Source organism: Chelmon rostratus, chromosome 10 (assembly GCF_017976325.1).
Source record: "Chelmon rostratus isolate fCheRos1 chromosome 10, fCheRos1.pri, whole genome shotgun sequence".
NCBI classification, from domain to species: Eukaryota; Metazoa; Chordata; class Actinopteri; order Chaetodontiformes; family Chaetodontidae; genus Chelmon; species Chelmon rostratus.
Genome location: NC_055667.1, coordinates 17,957,591 through 17,979,730, shown reverse-complemented (window position 1 = coordinate 17,979,730; position 22,140 = coordinate 17,957,591). Strand labels below are relative to the sequence as shown.

The 22,140-nt window shown below is 42.4% G+C and overlaps 1 protein-coding gene across 1 annotated transcript in view; it reads right to left on the bottom strand.

Moving 5' to 3' along the window:
* The window catches only part of LOC121612519 (metabotropic glutamate receptor 7-like), a 63,450-nt gene that overhangs the window by 32,079 nt on the left and 9,231 nt on the right, over positions 1-22,140 (bottom strand). The window contains exon 3 of the mRNA XM_041945447.1: positions 3,567-3,783. Within this exon, the coding sequence (XP_041801381.1) occupies positions 3,567-3,783 (217 nt within the window). The remainder of the gene's footprint in view (positions 1-3,566; positions 3,784-22,140) is intronic.

Below are 22,140 nucleotides of genomic sequence, written 5' to 3'. Positions count from 1 at the left end.
ATCATGTGGTCGAACAGCTTCAGAAACCCCGTCCCCCTGCACCTTTCTGATGGATGGCAATTTTGGTGTGAACAACTAAGTGCAACACTGTGAAGTGTGTGAGAGACTATAAACACTTCTGCCTCCCGATGTGGTCGGACAGCACGTCGTACAAACTAGGTTGTTTGGAAGCGCGCCTGGCTGTTACAGTCAGTGAGGAGAGTGAAGAGTAAATGTTAAAAAGTTTGAATGTATGTTAACACTCAGAAAGTTAAATTTCTGCTTACATTAGAAGATGTGCCTGTTTGTGACACTGAAAGTTTTAGCTGCACTTCATTAATTTACCTCTGATTCCACAGTATAGTATCAAAACTATATGCACCGTGAACCCCCAGCCTCTGCTCCACATTTGATTAATATATCAAAGAAAGCTTAATGATCATGATGGCCAAATTCATCAGGCTCTTGGAAGTTCTCTGCTTATCTGTCTGAGTGCCATAGGTCATGCACTGCATTAACTGCTTCAATTATTCATCCTCAATGCCCTCGGTTCTGAAAATGCACTCCAGGGCGAGGAATCCAGCTTCGCCATTTTGCTTAGTGAAATACAAATCCCTTTAAATTAGAGGCTCTTGATGGATTCGACCCCCCTGCCTGCCGACTCAACACCCTCCAAACCCAAACCTCCAGGGGATCCATAATGCTGCAATTATATTTATCACCTCGACATTCACAAGGCAGACCTGCTCCCTCCAGAGTCTCCCCGCCTGAACACGTGGGAGCACATCAGAATGGGCTGACATGCAGCTAACATTCATATTCTACATCTGTGTGCCCTTCTGTATCTTGTGTGCCTTTCCACTGCTCGTCTGGGACTTGGCAATGTCAAAGGGCCACGCACAAGTATCGTGGCCTATTTTCCGGTGTTTGCAGATGCATCAGGCTTCTTCCCCAGTCCTCTCCTGCTGCTAAATATGACCGCTATATTTTACTGGTAGGTTTTTTTCCCCCTTGCAGTGTCAGGCTAGATCTAAGAACGCATTGTGTTGGCAACTTGCTGCAATCAATTCCACAGTGATACGTTGTGGGTGGTTTTCCTGAAATGCGAGTCTTTTTATCAGATGGGAAAACTGAACTCCATCGCTCTGGCCTAAGTCCAAACAGACACAGGAAAATACAAACAAGATTAATCTCTGCCAGCTTCACCTGGAGCCAGGATGAAGGTGCACAACGGAACAGTGCCTAAACAGGGGAGAGAAGGCGAAAAAAAAGAAAAAAAAAAAGAAAAAAAATAGAGATCAATACAGGCTGACCATCACTCCAGTCTCAGCTTGGGGTAATGGGCAGCCATATTGCATTAGTCCGCTAGATGGTTCTCCTTGAAGTGGTGAAGCGAGAATCGTACTAATGCATCTGACATTTCACTGCAACCAAACAGAGCAGCCACAAAAAAAAGTCTCAAAGCCTCCAGGATCCACTTGCATCGATGCTGCAACATCCACCCAGCAATGTTGTTGTTGTTCTGCAGTTTAGCAATTTCTTGGAAATGATGTGTTGAATATATTTACTCACAGCACACTATTTTCCAAATATTCTCTCTTTCCATATTCACTAAGATCTTTGCTTCTTATGCCATTCAGTCTATTCCAGTCAATCCAAGTGCCTTTGAATGAATCCTGTGAATGTACATTTATGCTATGACTGTACATAATTAATGTGTTTATTAAAGATAAGATGCCTTGGGTACTGGAGGCTTTCCTTTAGAGGAAATAATTCCCATTTGTATATGAATACAAAATATTGCAAAGTGACTGCGGCTCAGTAGCAACAGGATGAGTCAACAACAACAATGGCTTATAATTTCATACTCCTTGTGTAGCTGTTCAAAAGTCATAATAATATCTGTGTGTTTACTGGTCTTTGCATAAGAAAAAAAAAAAGAAAGAAAAAGAAACATCAGTGGAAAAATGCACCGGAGAAAACCAGCTGGGAGAAACTGGATAAAAGATGAATTGAAACTGTCAAAATAAGCCTGAAATCAGGACTTTTCCTTATTCGATCGTACACAGGCTACTTTCTCCGTCTTGCAGTCGATGCAAATTACATGGCCACAAACAGCTTCTTAAAGTTTTAATGAGTGATCACACTGGACATGAATGCACACAGATAAAATATTCATGGATAGTGGACTTCTGATCGGTGCCTGTGGGATATCATTAGCTTGCCTCATTTTAGAGGTTTCCGCACATTAGTCTATTGGAAGAAACACAGATCACTCCCTGCAGACTTCAAGGAAACAGACTGGGATTCAACGAGGTTGAGGTGAGAAGCAGCAAAATGCTCAGTGTTGTGAGTTGCATGGGTGTGCTATCGTGGAACATGGGAGGGGATTTATTTTTCAGCCCAAGTAACATTCCTGTTGCACAAGGATTCAAAAGGGATTGGCGTTCAGAACATACAGTTAACATACATTAAAACATTTGGAAAAATGTATCCATGTCCTCATCTTGCAGAAATACTGCAGCAGCAACTGGAAAGTCTCTACAGCACAGCTCTAAAGCACAGCACATTAAACCACATGATTTGACGAAGATAGCCAACCCATTGTGCTGTATAGCAACTGAGCGTCTCCTGGCGACAGCAATGACTGCTGATTCACACGTACCACCACATGCCAAATAAGCATCAGTGTGGAAAAAGCAGGTGGGTCAGGCATTCGCACAATGTTCATGCCAGTTACAGGCAAAACCAGAAAACCTTCACTGAATGCAAATACCTGTTGTAAGTACTCTTCAAGATCCTTATAACCTCTCAAAACCCAAATGAAAACATAAGAACTCAGCCTTTAAACCTGATCACTGCCATTTCAAATAATCACCATTAATGGTACATTAGAGGACCCAACAAACAAGAGTGAGCCTAATAGCTTGTTTTCTAGACCATTCAGCAGTTCGTCTCTCTCTGTTTAATCACATGGCTTCTAAGAGAAGAGAGAGATGTTCCCAAAAGACGGCCGACTTCTATTCCAAAAAGACTAAATATTTAAAACCCTGCTGATTCACACACACACATTCGGACCAGAATGGTTCGAACTGACTGACCATCATTACCAGCCTGCACTCTCACTAGCAGGGATAGAAAAATGAGATTGAGTGAGACAAAAAAGACAGAGTGTAGAGCAAAACTCATGTCTCCCAAATGACCAGTTGCCAGACCGCTCTCCCTCCTCTCCGTTGGCCAAAGAGAACACATTACATCAAACAATTCCCCTTCAAAAAAAAGTGTACAAAAAAGCCGAAACGGTTATATTTACAAAACATTGGGTACAGGCTACGCTCATTATTGTGACGTGGCATCTTCTCGAAGCTGTTTCTCTATCTGCATTTCCAGCAACACTCAACAACTCACTGGGGATCTAAAGCAGAAGTTGCCAAACAGATCAATAATTCATCCATCCAAAACAGATTTTTACAATGAATTGCGAGAGCAAAACTGATCTACCTCTAGTGAAAAATCCATGTTTAAATCATAGGAAAAAAAGAGACAAGCATTCTCTTCAGTGGCCATCACGGTTCACTGTTCTTTACCTGCTTCCTTGGAGAGTTGTGTGAAGGCCTCCACTCCCTTCTCTCCATAGCTCCCCTCTGAGGCGATGGTGGAGACGTACGTCCAACCCAGGGCTCGGATAATGTCCACCATGGCCTGGGCCTGGAATGAGTCCGGAGGAACCACCCGTGAGAAGAAGTCATAGCGCCTGTCGTCACTCAACTCCGGGGCTGTCGACGCATAGCTGATCTGTGGGATCTTGAAGAGAAGAATTGGGGTTGGGGAGGGGAGGGGAAGGGAACGTTTAATCATGTGTTGGTGCTATTCTGTTGACGGATAATAGACGGTTGATAAGGTGTCTGCTCTGAAATATCACACTTTTGAATTGCAGATGTGTCCGAAATTGCCCCTTATTTACTACGAAGTACTAAATTTCTATACAAAATACCCTCAGTTTAGCGCCCCCAATGGAACAAAAAAGTGTGTAAGGCATGTATGCAACATTTCTGCAGGCAATGCCACAATGCACATTTGTTCGATGTGTCGACATCTATCACACATGTAACTGATGTGCAAAACTAAAGCACTTACTTGGGTCAGATCTTACCGGGTGATACCGGGTGTTAATTAATGAGCTTTAGAGGTGGTGGTGGGCATATTCTGTTTCCCACTGTTTCCATGCCTCTGTGCTAATTAAGATAATTTGCTGCTAGCTGTAACTTCATATTGAATGTACGGCTGTGAGAGTGGCATTAACCCTAACCCTAACCCTCTTCCCATGTAACTCTTGGCAAGAAAGCAAATAACCATATTTCCCAAAATATCAAACTATTCCTTTAATACTAGCATTTGCATATCTTGCCTTTCACATCAACGTCACCCGTATAAACAATATTTGTCCCATTAATAAATAAATTCATAGTCTGACAGAAAAACACAAGCATTGCACATCACTTGCTTCTTTTGTCGCTCACACAGGCAGATGATGGCTGAGGTTGACAAAATGGCTTGCAATATAAATGAGCAATACATTTTTCATATATTTCAAATTATCTTGTCAAATGATAATCTAAGAATAAATTCATATTATGTAATGCTATACATTGCTTATATTGGGTCTTTTACCCAGGCAACCTGCTCTGCTGTCACTTTCTTCTCCGAACATATCAATGTTGTTATTGCAGAAATGTCTTTGCAGAGCTCATGAACTAACAGCACAGCCTTGTATGTGCTCTCTTACGCTTCCCTCCTGGTGAGATCTCAGCCTGTCTTCATCACCATGTGGCATATCCAAATATAAAACATGAGCAATTCAGTATCTGTGCTGCTGCTGTCTCTTCCATTTCATCCTGTATTTGACATAGGCTAACAGCTGAGTTAAGCTAACATGGTACATGAAACAGACTCCAATATATTGTCCATGTAGGTCTAACAGGTGACATCGGTTTGCAACAAGAAATACGAGAATACTTAAAAATGGATTAATGTAACACATTATTGACACATAACTCAACAAAAACAAAAAGCACTTAATCAAACTCCACTCAAGGTCCACTTACTAGCCTTTTGTGTAATTTTCAACCACATGTCATCGCCCGTCTCAGCAGATAAGAGTTTGCACAATTGCCATCATGTGGCCTAAGTATGAAAATTCAGTCTGATATATTTTATGAAAAAACTTAACTAAAGGTCCAATTACAAGTCTTTCTGGAGCTTTCACTTGCATCTTGCAATCTTCTTCAGCTTTCAAGTCTTTCAACAAAGGGGTCATAATGTAATGAACTTCATGTCGCCTGCAACCCCGCAAAATAATGTCGAAAGCTAACAACAAGCCCATTATCTTTGCACAAAACACTTTCTGTAGGTAGTAACCTTGTTAGCCACACATGCTAACATTAGACCAGAGAAAGACAAAATTTTATTTTTTTGGTTTGGTTTTTGAAAGACTACAAAAAAGACCCCACCCTCCAAACTGTTGTGATAGCAAATACCACTATTCTTACAGCCTCATGCAGACTGCATCAACATGAAGAGGAGCAAAGCTTGACAGGCCTGCCAGTGCCTTGTTATAGTTACTACGCTCAGATTTGACAGTTGTTGTTCAGAGGAGGGGTTTAGTGAAGGGTCAAGCACCACTATCAACTAACAACTGACACAGACCCATCAACTGAATGGCTGACATGAAGATAGCTTGGATTATCTCATAACAGGCTATAAAATAATGAAGCTCTTTAGAAAAATGCAAGATAGATTTTTTTTCCTAATGTTTGGGAAACACATTAATAGTTTGCAGGTCTTTTTCTTGCCCTGAAAACCTCTTTTAATTGCTCATGGTTTTAGCAAAGTTAGCAGTGTTGTTCTGCGATGTGGATGTTGATGTGTGAGCTGGTCTCTCTGTCCACTTTTCCTCTAGCGCCACCAGGAGGTTAACATTCATAACCTTGAATGTCCCAACAACTATTCCATGGACTGCCATGAAATCTGGTAGACACATTTATCTCCCCCTCATGGTTAGCATGCTACACGATGATCATGGTAAACATTATACCTGCTTTGCATCAGCATGCTAATGTTAGAGCATTCTAGCATGCTGATGTTAGCATTTAGCTCAAGGCACTACTCTGCCTAAACTGATGATAGCATAGCATGGCTGTTGACTCTTTGTCTTCAGACAGAGCATGAAGTGAATTTTAGCAGCTTATGAAGCCCATGGAAAGATGTTATTAGATGCAAAGTCACACAAAATGGTGCAAATTGTAAGCACTGTTAGTGTTTCTACTTGAGTGAAAAAAAAAACTGTGTGTATCCCAGGGCTTTATGTTTCATAAACATACAGACATGAGAGGAAAAAGGCGAGATACTGGAGAGAAATAAGACAAAGACCCAAAGTTTCTAGTGAGAAGCTGAGCTGAACAAAAACACAGAGGCACACGCCCACAGACACGGCCAGCGTGCCAGCTTTTAGCAAAATAGCTTCCTAGCTAACGTGTGTACAGTTGGTACAGTACGCATCTATTGTTTTTCCAACCTACTTTAGACTTCAACTTTGGAGTTAACAAAAGGCCTTTGAACTGACTGCATTCCAAAGTTAGGAGGCTGTGAGACACCCACTGAACATACAGTTGGGAAATAGCATGCTAGCTCGCTAATTCTTATCTCATTTGTGGTCTGATAAACAGTAAATTCATCACATTCAGTGCCCCATATGCTATGTTCCAAGCTACACATAATACAGCCTCTATGCTTACACCAGACACCCACTGAACATACAGTTGGGAAATAGCATGCTAACTAGCTAATTCTTGTCCCATTTGTGGCTTATTAAACAGTAGACTCATCACATTCAGTGCCCCATATGCTATTTTCCAAGCTACACACAATACAGCCTCTATGCTTACACCACACACCCACTGAACATACAGTGGAGAGATAGCATGCTAGGTAGCTAATTCTTGTCTCATCTGTGTTCTGATAAACAATAAATTCATAGCATTCAGTGCCCCATATGCTACTTTCCAGGCTACCGTCGCTGTCATATTTCACCTGGGCGCAGGTGTCATGGGAACACAGCCGCTGAGCCACATGGAAGTGGGCGTAGTTTCATCTTGCGTAGGTTGGAAAAACGAGACACATGTACAGTCCACTGGCCAAATTTGGTGCAAATGTTGCAAGGCTGAAGAACAGGAGGTAAGCAGGGTCTTTCTGACTGAATTCACATTTTTTTCTAACTAATAAATCATCAGACACCCAGTATGAACTAAATCAGTTGATAAAAGGATCTACAGTTGGATTGTTCACAGTGCTGCCTGATAAAGTCCTAAGCAGCCGTGTTTGAGGACTTGAAACTGCAATCACAACTGGTTGCGTGACTGGGATCAAAATGGCTACCTCCCAGACAGGTGGATGCACAAGCAGGGGTATAGACATCGTTTTCTGCTGAACCCCGTGCAGTACCTCATCACACAGTCTAATCTAAGCACTGTATGAATGCCATCCATTTCTGTTAGCGTGATCAAAAGGAGCCGGACACTGGGGAAACACAGGAATGAGGACACAGCGGCTCGCTGATGGGATTGCTTCGACTCACAGAGTTTGAGTTATAGCTTTGACCCACAACTCAAAGGGAGTCAACCGCACAAAGCTGACAAATTGAGGAGCAGAGGAGGAGGTCAAGCTCAAGACGACTCAATATGTTTCAAGTCACCGAAAAAACATACCGGCTACAAAATCGGCGAACACAAGATCTGTGATGCAATTAAAGAAATTCACAGGTGGGAACGCTGCTGCGATGTCACAAGTTAAATCACTTCATGGCTGCCTAAATTGAGTGTACTGGGTCAAAGAAGGAATACAGCAAAGTAATGGAAAAGCAACAGCAACGGTGATTTGCATGTAAAAAGACTCCTTTCCAAAAAGTGAACCGTCTATTTCGAACATTTCATGGGAGACGTATTTTAGCAGAGCTTCTGTGGTAATACGGAGTCAAAAGGTGTTATGGGTTTGTTGAATCACGTCCCATCTTTGCCTCAGCTGGGACAGAAAGCTGCTTGAACATTCGTCTCTCTGGAGCTTTTTGCTGCAGGGAACCATTTAAAGATGGCGATGTCTTTTCTCTTTGTGCCATGCTCGTACCCCGTTGATATCACTTCTCCACTCCTTATTCCCCAGGAATCTACACCTCCTTGCAGTACAAACATTAACGTTTTCAGCCTGCGCTTTTTAGATTAGCACTTTGACCTCCAGGTAACAAAAGTGCTAAATCTTGATTGATAAAATGCCGAGGTGTGAGGATTAAACCCGCTGGAATTACGATACAAGGAGATGCTAACTAACTAATACCGATTAGAATCTAAAACCTTTGATTTTTCTATCTGGTAGCTAATGGGCTACAAATGAAGTGAAATAAAATGAGTAATTTAACCTTCTCTTTCAGAGGTGAATTGAATTCATATCTTACAAAGCTGATTATGCCTCTGTCAGTAAATTACAAGTGAAAAGTTTAGCTTTTCCACTTCAGTCACAGTTGCTTGATTGATTCCCAGAATGGATTCAACTAAATAAGCTCTTGTTGCAACAAATTGCAGCAGATTTGAATTCTGTAGGTTGATAAAGCGGAGATAATCAGGCGAGGAGAATAGATATTTTAGCAATACTTTTGACTCATTTTCTGTATATAATTATCTTGGAATGACTCAAGGATTATTTTCTCATAATCCTTCATCTTTATTAAGAATTTGCCCATTTCACGGTTGCACTTTATGCCGCTTGCAACTGTCCTTGTTTCATCAAGACACTTCAATGTGAAATGTGGCATCACACGTAACAACATGGTCTCTGCTTCAGCGGCAACAAGGTGAATGAACACGTTGATGACTACAAGCAGCCTGCATTGACGACGACTACAATGACCATGAACCGATCACGAGCAACTGAATTCAGCCCAAGAAACAATGATTAATGATGCCCCCCTTTCAGTACCACAATTACCCAAAGCTGATGTCTGGCACCTGTCATCTGCAGTACAGATCAACGTGAGGATTGCTGAGGGTAATCGCCTGGCTTGCTCTTGAATGTATCTGAGCTGACAGGATCGATGGAAGGAAAACACAGAGGTCTGTTATAGGGGACACTGTTTTATTGATTTACCAGCACAAAGTGCTCCGGCCGCCCTGAATAAAAATCTGTTGCTGAAGTTTAAAGAAGGTTAAGGAAAAAGAAGGCAGGGGGAGGGAGGTGGGAGGCTGGAGGTGCGGGGGGAGGGCGGTAATCTGCTTATTGACATTAAATGAGAATTTCAACCTGGCTGTTTAAGAGGATAGGTGACTAAGTGAGGTTGTGTAAAGGTTAGACACGTTCACAGTAAGCGGGAATGCAAGGTGAAGTTAATTAGAGCGCCTTGGCCTTTCCGTTGCATTTCCACATACGGCAGCCCACGAGCGGGTCTAAAGAAAGGTGAGAGACTGTAATGTTTTAACTGCCCTTCTGCACTAATGTGAAGGTGATGATTCTGACTAGCTGAGAGCAATATGTGCAGATGCGGCGAGCTGTGCTGCTCTGCGCCGGCTTTTCCCTCGTGTCAAAAAGAAATGTTTTTGAAGAAAAATAGGCAGCATATGGCACACCACCACTCTCAGTTGGGGTAATGGCAACCATCTATCCTTGCCATCTGAGAAGAGGAAAATCCGCAGATATGATAAGACAGGCTGTCTCCACAGAAAACAGAAGGGTATGACAGTCCATGGCTTCTTAAGCAAAAACTCAGACACAAAACAAAGGCCATCTCTCAAACAGAGCTTTTCCCGTCAAAAGGCAGCTCTGAGCAGACACCATTGCTGTTAGAAATTAGGCACAGGAAACTGGAGTGTCGTCCAGACTGGGTTTGGTACCCATAAATCCAAGAGAAACGCTCAACATAGCCGCAAATGAACTGTGAGTGGCAGAGCTGAAATGTTTCCCATGAATGGCTTTAACTGGGGCGAGGGCAGCCAGGCAGTTTCTGTTGCAGGAATCCCTGCGCCTCTATTTGCTGCATGATTAGCTTCTAAGTATATCTTGACATCAGTCAGCTCCACTCGGCTGTTTGCAACAATCTCCACGGTGATGGCGGAAATGACAGCGGGTTCTGACAGACCCGAATCTAACCCCATGCTGTCTGTGGCCGGACGCCAGTGCACAGATTGTCCTCGTGACACCAGCACAATGACACACAGACACACACAAACTCTAAATACGATGCTATGAACTGGCCAAGGGGCCATTTTGAAAGCAATTCAAAAACTACACACCCCACCCATAATGGAATAAATATTTGCTCACAAAAAACATCCCCAGTCAGAAGATTTATTTGTAGCTCCACTGCCTGGCGCTGTAAACCAGCAATGGTCGATATCCTATAAACAAAATAATACAGTACGATGAACAGGCCTATAAAGATACTGAGCAGTTATCAAGTTTTACATCTTTCCTGCTAAATCAAGAGTCGGCAGCTCTGCAACAAAGGGGGCATCAGACAGCTATCGGTTTGCATTCAGACAGCAGTGCCATTTGTTAGCAGGGCAGAGGTAATGACTGTGTCCATACATGCAACCTCAGGCTGGGCTTTTGTAATCTCTCTTCACCAGAGCACGGCACTGCCAACGCAGCCGAGGAGGCAGGGAGGAAGGGCGGGGGAAACCGACAGCTTTCCCTCCCTTTCTCTGTCACTCTCTCCCCCTCTCTTCCTGCCCATCTGTGTCTCTCACTCTCACTCAAACTCTCCTTTTGTGAGGGCTGTGTTTCCTCATTGTGCCCTCGCGCAACCTGCGGCTTTCAGCCTCGCTCCGCTGTTCTCCGCCCCTCCGTGAGTTTCATCGCCGCTGGAGAGAGACGAGTGAGCCTCGCCTTCCCGCGTGCCTCTCCCTCCTCCCCAGTCGTCCGTCTGCATGCAGACACTCCCACACAGATGATCAGCAGACACTTCCTGCCCAGAGAGGTCGTCGGGCTGCCAGTTTCCCCCCAAGCCCAGCCACCCAAATCTCCCCTCCCCGCTGTCCTTGGTCTTTCTCTTTTCACACCTGTTTCTGGCATATTTTTCATTTAAAGCCTTGCTCCTAAAAAGCACACTCAGGTATGACTAATTAGCAAATACTTGTTGTTGGAAATGTGATGTCAGTGGGTTTTTGTTTTAAAGTTGTTTTAATCAGCAATGTATCTGCAAGCTGTTCACTGCCAGAGTAAAATCATGTCTGTAGAAGGTTGACTGTCAACAAATTTTAGTAATTTTCCCTACAATATCTGCTTATGGCAACTATCATTTTCATGGTTATATTTAAGAAACTCAACGCATTTGATTAAACTGCATTAGAGTTCCTCTCCTGGCGCTGATGAAAGCCCTAAAAACTCGTGTCTGTTCATCAAAATGACATATTTTACGTTTTTGGTATGAAAAAAATCTGTATGCACGGATGTATGAAAATGCAAATAGTCAAGGCCTCCAGCTCCACCCACCCCTCCGTAGCTGCACACCTTCAACTCTGCTCATCAAACACACAAACTTCTGCCTGTTTTTCGTTTTCTGGCTACCGCGGTAAGTGGTAATTTATAAGAAATTCACCCATGCGGTGCATGTTCCGACCAGAAACCGAATCCAAAGGGAAAGAAGCAAAGTTGTGCTGGATCGCCTACGGGTCAATGTGTCGGAATGGTAATATATTTAATGTGTCTCGACAGCATTAGCAACATGATAACATGAGCCTTCAGCTTGACTATGTTATCAAACAGCTAATAATGTGTGTGATATGGAAAACCCCACCCTGCAAGTTGACAGAACTGATTCCTTAGGTATGTGACGTATGAAACACTGGCTGTCTGAGTCCACGTTGGGCGTTTATTGACTGAGCTGAGTTTATTGACTTGGACACGTTAACAAGGTTAAAAACTTGATTTTTATTGGAGGGGATCATTTATAGGCTTTTTCGCCCAAATGGGAGGAGCATAGCAACCTGTAAACACAACACTGACATATTATAACCTTATAAAGTTGAAATTCCAAACGTGTTAGCAAATAGTTGCTCATTTACACATCCAGCAGACATTAAGCAACACTTTTTTATTAGGACCCGTGTTTGAGGACACCTTGGAAATCTAACTCCAGTATTCTCTTTTAGCTCTGTTTTGGTCGCCACCAACTCCTGAGACAAATATCTGGCTCTTTAGCCGCTAAATGCTTCACTATGTTCACTATCTGCTGGCTAACTTTGTCTGCCGTTTGATGCTGGCCGAATAGCATGCAGTGAGGTTTTAGGCAGCTTTATATATGAAGAAAAATAATGGTCTTGGTTAATTATTGAGAAAGTCATTGCTGACTTGAAGGATCAGATGACACAAATTCACTATTTCACTATTCAAAACCATAATCCTCCACTAACCAAGTCTTTCACCTGGCTAAACTTATCAATCCCACCATCCTCCCAAAGACACGTCTGCTGTACAGGAAGGTCACACTTCCTATAATCAAGGCAGCGACTCTGTTCCTTCCATATCGTATTCGGAAAGGAAAATCAGACTTTCACAGATGCATTTTGCAGTAGATGCTTCTGTTTAATTCACTCTCCCTCAAGCTCCTCACCAAGACCAGCCTCTCACATCACACGCCTACCACATCTCTCCACACTTTTACAGCCAGTTATTCTACAAGGACCTTACCTGAATAGTGTTTAACCAGTCTGGATGTTTACTGTAATTTGCAGTAGCTTTTTGCTACAGGAATCACAAACACCACCCTTTCAGAGTTGCCCACACTGCTGAACTAGCCTTGGTGTTACATGACAGAAAGTTGGGCTTTCATAATCCTTTATCTAACACGACCTTCCACCGTCTCCTTCTTTCCACCCACTTCTCTTTTTCCCAGTTGATTCCCTCACCCTCCGTCTCTCCCGCTCACTCTGTGCCAGTCCCCTGGGCGGCTCCAGCGCTCTGCGCCGGGCCTGAGCTCTTGCATGGCTGCCCTGCCAGAGTGTATTTTAAGACAACCAGCATGTTCCTCCATGGGTATAGAGGCTAGGTATGACTCACAAATCAGATATTTGACCAGGAGAGCCACACAGTAGAGTAGAGCCGAAGCGTGGGAGGAAAGTGTGGATCGCTCACAAAGGCAACCTGACCGACCTCCATCTTTCCATCTGGTAAACAGACTGCTATTTCAACTCTATTGGTGTTTCAAAGAGATAATCGTTTCCCAAAATCAAATAGCCCTCAAAGCCTCATTGGAGAAGAGTCTGCACCAAGGAGAGGCCCAACATCTACTGCATGGGGTGTGCTGTACAGGTGTAGTGTTGCTTTTACAAATACATGTCATACATGGAGCCTACTGACTTGAGGATCTTGCCTCTCAAGCTGGCATGACAGTCGAGCTCTCATGCAGTCAGCTCATGAGAGATATTTTGTAGAGATACAGTATCTCTTCAAGTCATTTTGTAAAGCTTCTTTTGACTTAGGCTTCACACAAAGCGAGGCCCTGCAGAGAACAATGGAGTTCAGCCGAGCAGCCTTGATCACCGTGGCTGTGCTGTGTGCTCTCCTGGTGTGACAGAAACTCACGGAGTCACGGTAAGAATAAAACATAGCCTGCAGGTTTATGACTAAGTGTTATCAAATGTATTCCTTTATATCCACAGGGTCTCACATTACAGATGGCTGTATTGATTTTTCCTGCCTGCAAAGTGCACTGGACGCAGCTTTATTTTCTCTGCTGTGTTCTCTGCAGCCTGCATGATAACTTTATTTTTTCGCTCAGAGACATCTGAAATATCAATAAACCAATACTGAAATATGCATGCTATTATGTCTTAAGCGAGAGAAAAACAAGAATGATCTTTCACGAGAGGCATACGAATACAAATGTTGCTGGTTTTTGAGGATTGTCGGCGTGTGCAAAATCTCCACATCCCGGCTCTGACTCACTGCTCTGAGCAATATGAATGTGCCACTGACATTCAAAAAAGAGCGACCATAGGCGCATCTTTCTCCCACCTACACCTGGAGCACGGAGGATCTGACACATTCATTGTCAGCTGTGCACCTGCAACACTCTGACCTGCATTCCAATGATCCCCTCCGTACTATCCCCCATCTCTCCCTGTATAGCTCTCACTTCAGACTCGACAGAGCATCGTCACCAGGCCCATTTCTCCCCTAATAGCGCAGACAATGCAGGCGAGCCTCCTCGATCTTATCTCTCTTCTGTCTGCTCCTCACAAAGAATTCTTTAGCAGGGGCATGTAATTACGTACTGATCACAGCAGTGGAAAATATCACAGATATCCTATTCCTTCTGTTAGTGCGTCTGAGCCCCCACTTGATGCCATGCATTTGAGATATATGTACCAGTTAAGAAGAGAATGTTTTAATGGGCAGTTATCCACTCGCTTGGCATTGTCTGTAGTGCGTCCTTGAACCTCTCCCAGAGAGATTATAGCATCCTATCAGCAACACCTGCATTCACGACACACGCCAAATCCACTGTCAGCCTGTATAGATCTTTGTGTCAGAGGGGATGCAAATGCGAACAAGAACGTGCAGATGAGTACACTTTCCTGCCATCGTCTCTCGCATGTATTTGAATAGCTCAAACTGATGTAATGCCTGTTGTTTTGTTTTCACAGATTGTACCATGCAGCGTGGTAACTGCAATGATTTTCATGGGAGGCTCTTGGAGATGCACGCACGCCGCCATAGTGAATTTTAGGCAGAGCTGATATTCTTATGTTACAGGAAATAAGCAGGATTAGCTGCTTAAACTGCCATTCACCGTAAGACATTCACACTCGTCGACCGGGGCTTTACAAAAGTGGCATAATAACAAAGAACATTAAAATGTATGAAAGGGCAATAAAAGTAGAAAACACGTTCACAATAAAAGTAGTTGAAAGGAAATGGAAAAACAAATGACGAAATAAACAAACAAATCCAGAAACAGATAAAACGTTGAGCATATAGCAGGATAAAACTACAAGCAGGAAAAATGAAAAACATCCGGTTATAATGCTGCCTAATAAAAGGGATTTGAAAGACAACCTTGAATGTGGTTAAACAAAAAGAAAGTCTTCAAGGGAGGCCACTTCACAGTCAACTATAGGAGTTTAATTCCCTGAGTTAAGCTGCACAGGAAAGACCTTCCTCCAAGGCTTTATACAAATCTCGCCTCCTTCGCTGGGTTGGCAGACTTTAACAGTCCCTCACATTAACCATCTGTAACCTGAAGCATTCTGACTGGTGGAACTTGTTTGTGGAGGTACACAGCCACAGCCTGGCAGGCTCTGATCAGGACAATAAAGTTCCTTCAGTCTTTAGGTCCTAATGGCAACAGCACAGTCACTTTTCTTCTTCTGTTTAGACAGTCGCACTGAGCCTGAGGCTCTGAGGCCGAGGGCGACTCTTGAGGAAGTAAAAGTTCTGCGAGGAGTCAGACCACAGCAAGATGTTTTCAATACGATCAAAAAGTCAAAAGAAAATCTTGTAAATGGTAAAATCAAGAATGTATGGTCTCCCAGTGGTTAAAATTCTGTTGCATTTTAATGCTTGAGGCAAGAACTTGTAAAGTGAAAAGTTTTCTAACTGTAGAAGAAAAGTGGATGAGGAGATAAGGTCCTGGTTAGTTTTGCAAATTAAAGTTCTTCTTTTAGCCGTGCTGAAATAGCTCAACAAGTATGATAATCATTCAATTTTAGGAATTCTCTGATCCTACGAAACATCTCAATATCTGGATGGCATGCAATTAAATTTTGCAGATGGTCCACAGAGAATGAACGCTAATGACTTTGCTGATCCTCTAGCTATTGCTATAGCGCCACCATGAGGTTGATATTTGTGGTTTAGGGTCAACTATCGGATGGAATGCCATGAAAGTCAGCATAGACATTCATGTCCCCATCAGGATGGATTGTAATGACTGACTTTTCATCTAGCGCCATCATTAGGTGCAAACCGTAATTTGTTGAGTACTTTAGTTAATGACTAAATAACTGCAAAATGAATAACACTGCCATCAGCCACAGCTGTTCTTCGTGTTTGGTGTTTATTAGCAAATGTTCACTAAAATGCTAAACTACGACTGTGAACTTGGTCAACATTTTACCTGCTAAACATCACCATGTTAGCATTGTCATTGAGTGCATGTTTGCATGTGCCTCACAGAGCTGTGTGACTGTAGACAGTCTTGGCAGATACTTATCTGGTTTTTGGGGCTTTATTTTAAGCTTAATTCTACTGACTACAGTTGATCAATGGAATTTACACCACTCATTACTTTATTTAATGTACTTTAAAGGAGCATACCAGGGGTTTTACAAGTTTTAGCCCATTTACTACTAATTATGTGCTGTTCATATCGCAGCTAATCATCTAGCAAACATGCTGCTGTGTTTTAGAATTTTTAAAGCTTGTCTTTTTTTTACCATTATAGACATCCATTGTCTTCTATTGATTTTTGTGCAATTAAAAAATATATTGGAGCTGTGTAATCCATCACAGTGAACATCAGGTCTGCACTAATTTTTGTCCATCAAATTATATATCTGCACTTTAACTGCATTACTACACAAAGATAAAGTAACATCAGGCAAACACACTGATAAGATTTGATATGATAAGGTAAGGTAAGATAAGATATAACTTTATTGATCACACGCCGGGGAAATTAAGATGTTACAGATCGCATTAATAGTAAGAATAAAAAGGAGATGTAAGAAGAAAAACAAAAAAGAAAAAGAATAAATAGACAATAAATACAATACAGTGTTTTGTACAATTGCACAGTAGAAAATATATAACACAGTAGAAAAAGTATGTAGGTACAATAAAAACAATATGTAATGATCCTATGGTATGGTTTGGTTTGATCCTTGAACCTTTGGCGGACGACTACTGCTACTGCCAGTCAGCAGTATATTGTTATGTGCTCTCGAGCAGCAAGGTATAAAGAATAGTAGCTGTCCTCCCACCCTGCAGCTCACACTCACGCTCACGCTGATGGATATTATCCTGTGTCCTGTCATGACCTGGCCACCCATAGACTCTGCTCCTTACTGCTGGTGTAGTGCATCACTGAGGGCGTCTGACCCGGTAGTCTTCTCAGCAACACACTGAGCCAGACACACAGAGAACACGCAGCCAGAACAAGTGACGATTGTCCAACGAGCACAAGAGGCTTTTTCCAGTGCCGTACTTCATAACATGCCAACTCTCAAAGAAGCGGACACAGTCTTTCAGATGGAGCTATTCTGTGTAAACAGACTCTCATTGTCACTGAGATCATGATTCATCAGAGCAAGTGTCTCGACTAATGGATAAAGAGGATTTATGTGGAATGCGTTTTTGTGACACGCACATTTCACATAACTTCCACCCGCAAGAAGTGAAACGAAGTGTCAGAAGGCTGCACGCTGACATGAATTCAGAGCCAGAATCAGAGAAGCGCAACAGACGCCAGATCAGACAATTACCCTCAGACAAGTTAACCAGCCGAAACAGGAACGGGCCCTGCCGAATACAATGGAACTGTCACACATCACTACTGAAGGGTTATCTTTATTTTCAACAAGAGCATCAACATTCAACTTTCTCAAAACAGCTCCTGTGGATCTCAGGTCTGCCATAACACAATCTGTCAAATGAGCTGAAATAAGACCTTAAATGCATACTTACATGCATACTAAAAATGCATGAAATGTACTATTCATGAAGTACTTTATATGTGAGGTATATCAAGTAGTTTTTATATATACATTCTGTATTTTCAAGAGCTTCTCACCATCAGCCTCAGGAATGTGATTCAAGCACCAATAAAAAAACATGACAGGGTTCAGAGAAGGAAAATTCCTTCATAGCGTGTTATTGAAGCTGGACCTATGCATACAGCAAGAGCGCGTTATGTGAACAGCCTATGATTATTATTGATTATGATTAGAATTTTAACATAAGAATCTTAGCAGCAAGAAAAGTCGAGGCTCTTCCGAGCCATTTGTGCTATGAGCCGCAGTGAGTGCATTCAAGTGCCTTGTGTTTATGTAGTTCTTTATTTCATATTCATTAGAGAACAAAATCATAACCTCTGTGTTCCCAAAACAAGAAGGTGTGATGCAGCTCCAACCGTGCATAGGAACAGGAAAATTGCAGAGTGCTGGGAGCGTGGGATTATTGCCACCCTAAAACACACACACACACACATTTTTATTGCTTAGCTGGACACTGGAGATTTGTTGCCTGGAGGTATTAGAGCCCAACCTCAACCCATCAAACTCAACCTAATCCTAAGAGTGGCCTTAACCGATTTCTAAACCTAATGGTTAACATTGTGGGGATCAGCTTTTTGTCCCCAAAGAAATGAGCCCATGTAATAATCATTGCGAGTGTACACACACACACACAAACACTTGTTTTTGTCATATGCCTTGACTTACAGCATGTAACTGCCCAAGCTATGTTGTAGGGTTCGTCATACCTGAAGTGTGCCTTTTAATAAGTGCCCACTTTAGGGCTACAGAGACAACATGTAGAGACCTCGAGAACAGTGATTTTGCACTACAAGTTTTAGATGCTGGTGAAGATTGTTGATAGTGGAGACAAAATGCATTTGAAGAAAGACTCTGCAGTAACAAACATCTAGCAAAGACATGTCCACCGCAAACCCCCTGCTCACTGCAGCCCCTGCTCTCCATCACAGTGAATGAATGAATGTAAACAGGGCGACTGAGTGGGGCAGCAGCCTCCTCTTCAGGTAATGAGAGAAGGTGGAATAGGCATTTAACCCTGATGGAACTCCAGTTCGACTGTATAAGCATTCGCGCCGCCTGCCGTTGCTCCATATCACAAAGAGAATGAATGAATATAAACAACAGTTACTGTGGAGACTGCAAACAAAAACAACATGTGGCCTGAACACATACAATAAGTCCTTCTAGTGCTGCAGTGGTGCCGTGAACGAGTGAAATCTAACACTGGTACATAAACAAAAACCTACGCCGTCGGTGTCTACGGCAGGCTGTTATCCATTTGTGTCAAGCATAAATGAGCATTACATGAATTCTCTGGGGACTTGTTCCAACCTTAACCATAACCAAGACATGCTTAACCCCACCCGCACTGTCAGAAACCAAGTCTTAGCCAAGAAATTTACAGGTCAACCTCATCCCAACAACATAATACCAATACACACATACAGGCTTTAACAGGAAAATCTTCAGTATGGAAAATTAAGTAACTGGAAGACGAGTAGATCAGGATTGTACAATAATTATTTTCAAACGAAACTTATTTAGCCTTCCTAAATATTACATACGTACATTGTCCAATGGCAGGAGTGCCAGGAGATGGTTTAGCCTCCCAACGCCTCAGAATATCTAACTGGAAATTTCACGTTTGATTGGCCTTCGACCTCCAGGTACAGAGTGCATGACAGCTCTATGCATAATCCATTGATAAATGACACGCTATTGATCCTCCGAGGCTCGATGTCGACCACATGTGAGCGTTCTAACACTGATAAGGCAGTTTAAAAACACTCCATCCTGTCACCGATAGCGTCTGTCCGGCAGTCAATTGCAGTTTAAGCAACCCCAATTTGAAAGGAAAGATCTTCTCTAATTTCCAAAATGTCAGAGGTGATAGAGGTCTTCCCCCAAATCAATGTAACTGTCAGATGCAGGCGTTTCAGAGAGCACTTGAAATTCCACGGGATTAGCATCTGAAAACAGTTATCCTGTCAACCGATTTTTTATGTATGCTCCGGCTGCTGCGGCACAGTATACATTTCAAGCTCAAAAGAGCAGAGACACACAAATTTGTTCAAACAGCGCTCACACACCACTGCAGAGCCAGCCAGGAAAAAACAAGAAGAAAAAAAAACACACTCGCCTAACATTATCTCGAGGGAAATACAGACAAAATGAAATTGAAGCTAATGAAACTGCAAAGTTCCACTCTTTCATTTTCGCATGTAAAATCAACAGGTATTTTAGCGGAACTACCCGAGGCCCATGCTGCACTCTAATAATTTAGTCTTCCCGTAAAGGTCCGCACTGTGTTGGCTGATATAATGGTTATATATTACTATCTGTTGTTAGCAACTGATGCACCCTCAGGCCCTGCTGTAATAACACCACTGAAGGACAAGGAATGAATCCCAATGACAGTTTATTATGTATACTGTGAGAGAGCCCACTGAGCCCTGACATCTCAGATACAAACAAAGGCGCACACACACAAATGCACCGAAACACACTTGAGCACATATAAACACAGATGTTGAATTTGACATATTTTATATGGATCACTTACCTCGAGTGGTATCGAGACATAAAGCTTGCTTTGGTCTAATTTGATCAGGTTTTTAAATATCCACCATCAGTGTTGGAAAGTAACTAAGTACATTTACTGCGATTACTACTACTAGTACTGTATGAAAGTATGCAATTTTGAGATTTAGATTTAGATTAATCTTCACAGCAAAATATGAAGTTTTTGGAATTAGCTCCATCCTAAAATGCCATTTTGAGTAACTAGACATAATGCACGAGTACAATAATATAATAATAACAACAAACGCAGGGTGAGTTTTGCTTCATTGTGAAGGATGAGGATACTTTTTTCATCACTGTCTGCCTCCAGCCCAAAACAATTGCGGTGAATGGGAATTTGATTGCAGTGCGGACTTCATTAAAACATTATTTTTAAAAATGCAACAGCAAATATCCGTGTCCAGAAACAATGTTGAAACCGGAGCTCTTAAAAGTGAAACAACTATATCTGCATTGCTCAATACACAAGAGGTAACTGGGAAAATATAAACACTGTAGACAAAGGACCACTGTGGTTTCTCTGCCCTCTCTTGCAGCTCAAGCTGGCGTGCGGTGACTCCTTGTCTATTTCTTGCTGCTCTTCAGTGGCATGCCTATCTACATTAAAGCCCTCACATGGACATGCAGTCTAAACAGAGCCTCGTGCCACCAGCCTCCAGGGACAGCAAGAAAGCCATGTGAGCAGTGGTCCTCCTGTCCCTTTTAAGTTGGCAGCACACGCTGCACAAAGTTCACTGTGTTTTAAGTTATTGTTGGATTAGTCTTTTTGCATACACGTGGCTGTTAGCCTTAACTGTGGGAACTGAGTGAGACGCTGAAAATGGGTGTATCCATGTGCAGACTCTGAATACAAAGCTGTTGTTTATGAGTCATGCCAGCCGTGTGGCTTTAGACGGCTATGATCTGTGGGTTGACCACTTTGGTCCAGACTGAAATATGTCTAAAATATAGACTTCCATGCAATTTTGTGCAGACAATCATGGTTCAGAAAGAGGATAAATCATCCAGACTTTTCATCAGGTGCTGCCATGCAGTTGACATTTGTGGTTCTGACTGAAATTTCTCAACAGTTATTGGGTGGATTATCATGAAATTGGTTCCACACATTTGTGTTATCAAAAGGATGATTAATAACTCCTTTAGTTCCATCATCAAGTGTCCAATACTTTATGATCAAATACCTGCAACACTGTCGACATTCTCATCAGCCTCAGCAATACTTTGTAGCTAAAGCTAATCAGCAAATCTTAGCATGCTAACATGCTAAAGAAAGATGGTGAGCATTAATATTATATCATCTGAACATCAGCAGCATTGTCATCGCAAGCATGCTAGTATGCTTAGCATTTAGCTTAAAGTACCACAGTGCCTCAAGTACAGCCTCATAGAGCCACTAGACTCTTTGTCTTATTAGCACAGGCTTGAGCTATCTGTGGTCAATTGTGGTTGCTCATGCATTTAGTGCCAATTAGTAAAGGTTAGCATGCTAATATGCTAAACTAAGATGGTGAACGTGGTACATAATACCTGCTACACACTAAAATCACAGAGCCGTCAGTGTGGCTCTCGTTTCCATCAGTTTGTTCCCTTTTCCCTTAAAATGCAACACTGTTTATGTGCTGAGAGGGAATTCTCCCTGACAACTAGATCCACAGGATTAGTCTTAAGTGCAATCTAATTTCTAAGGTGCCGTGTGATTTCAGAGCCAGATGGGAAAAGTGTTGAGAAAGCGATAAAACAGAGAACAAAGCACGGAATCCAGGTCTGAGAGGAGCCACAACAC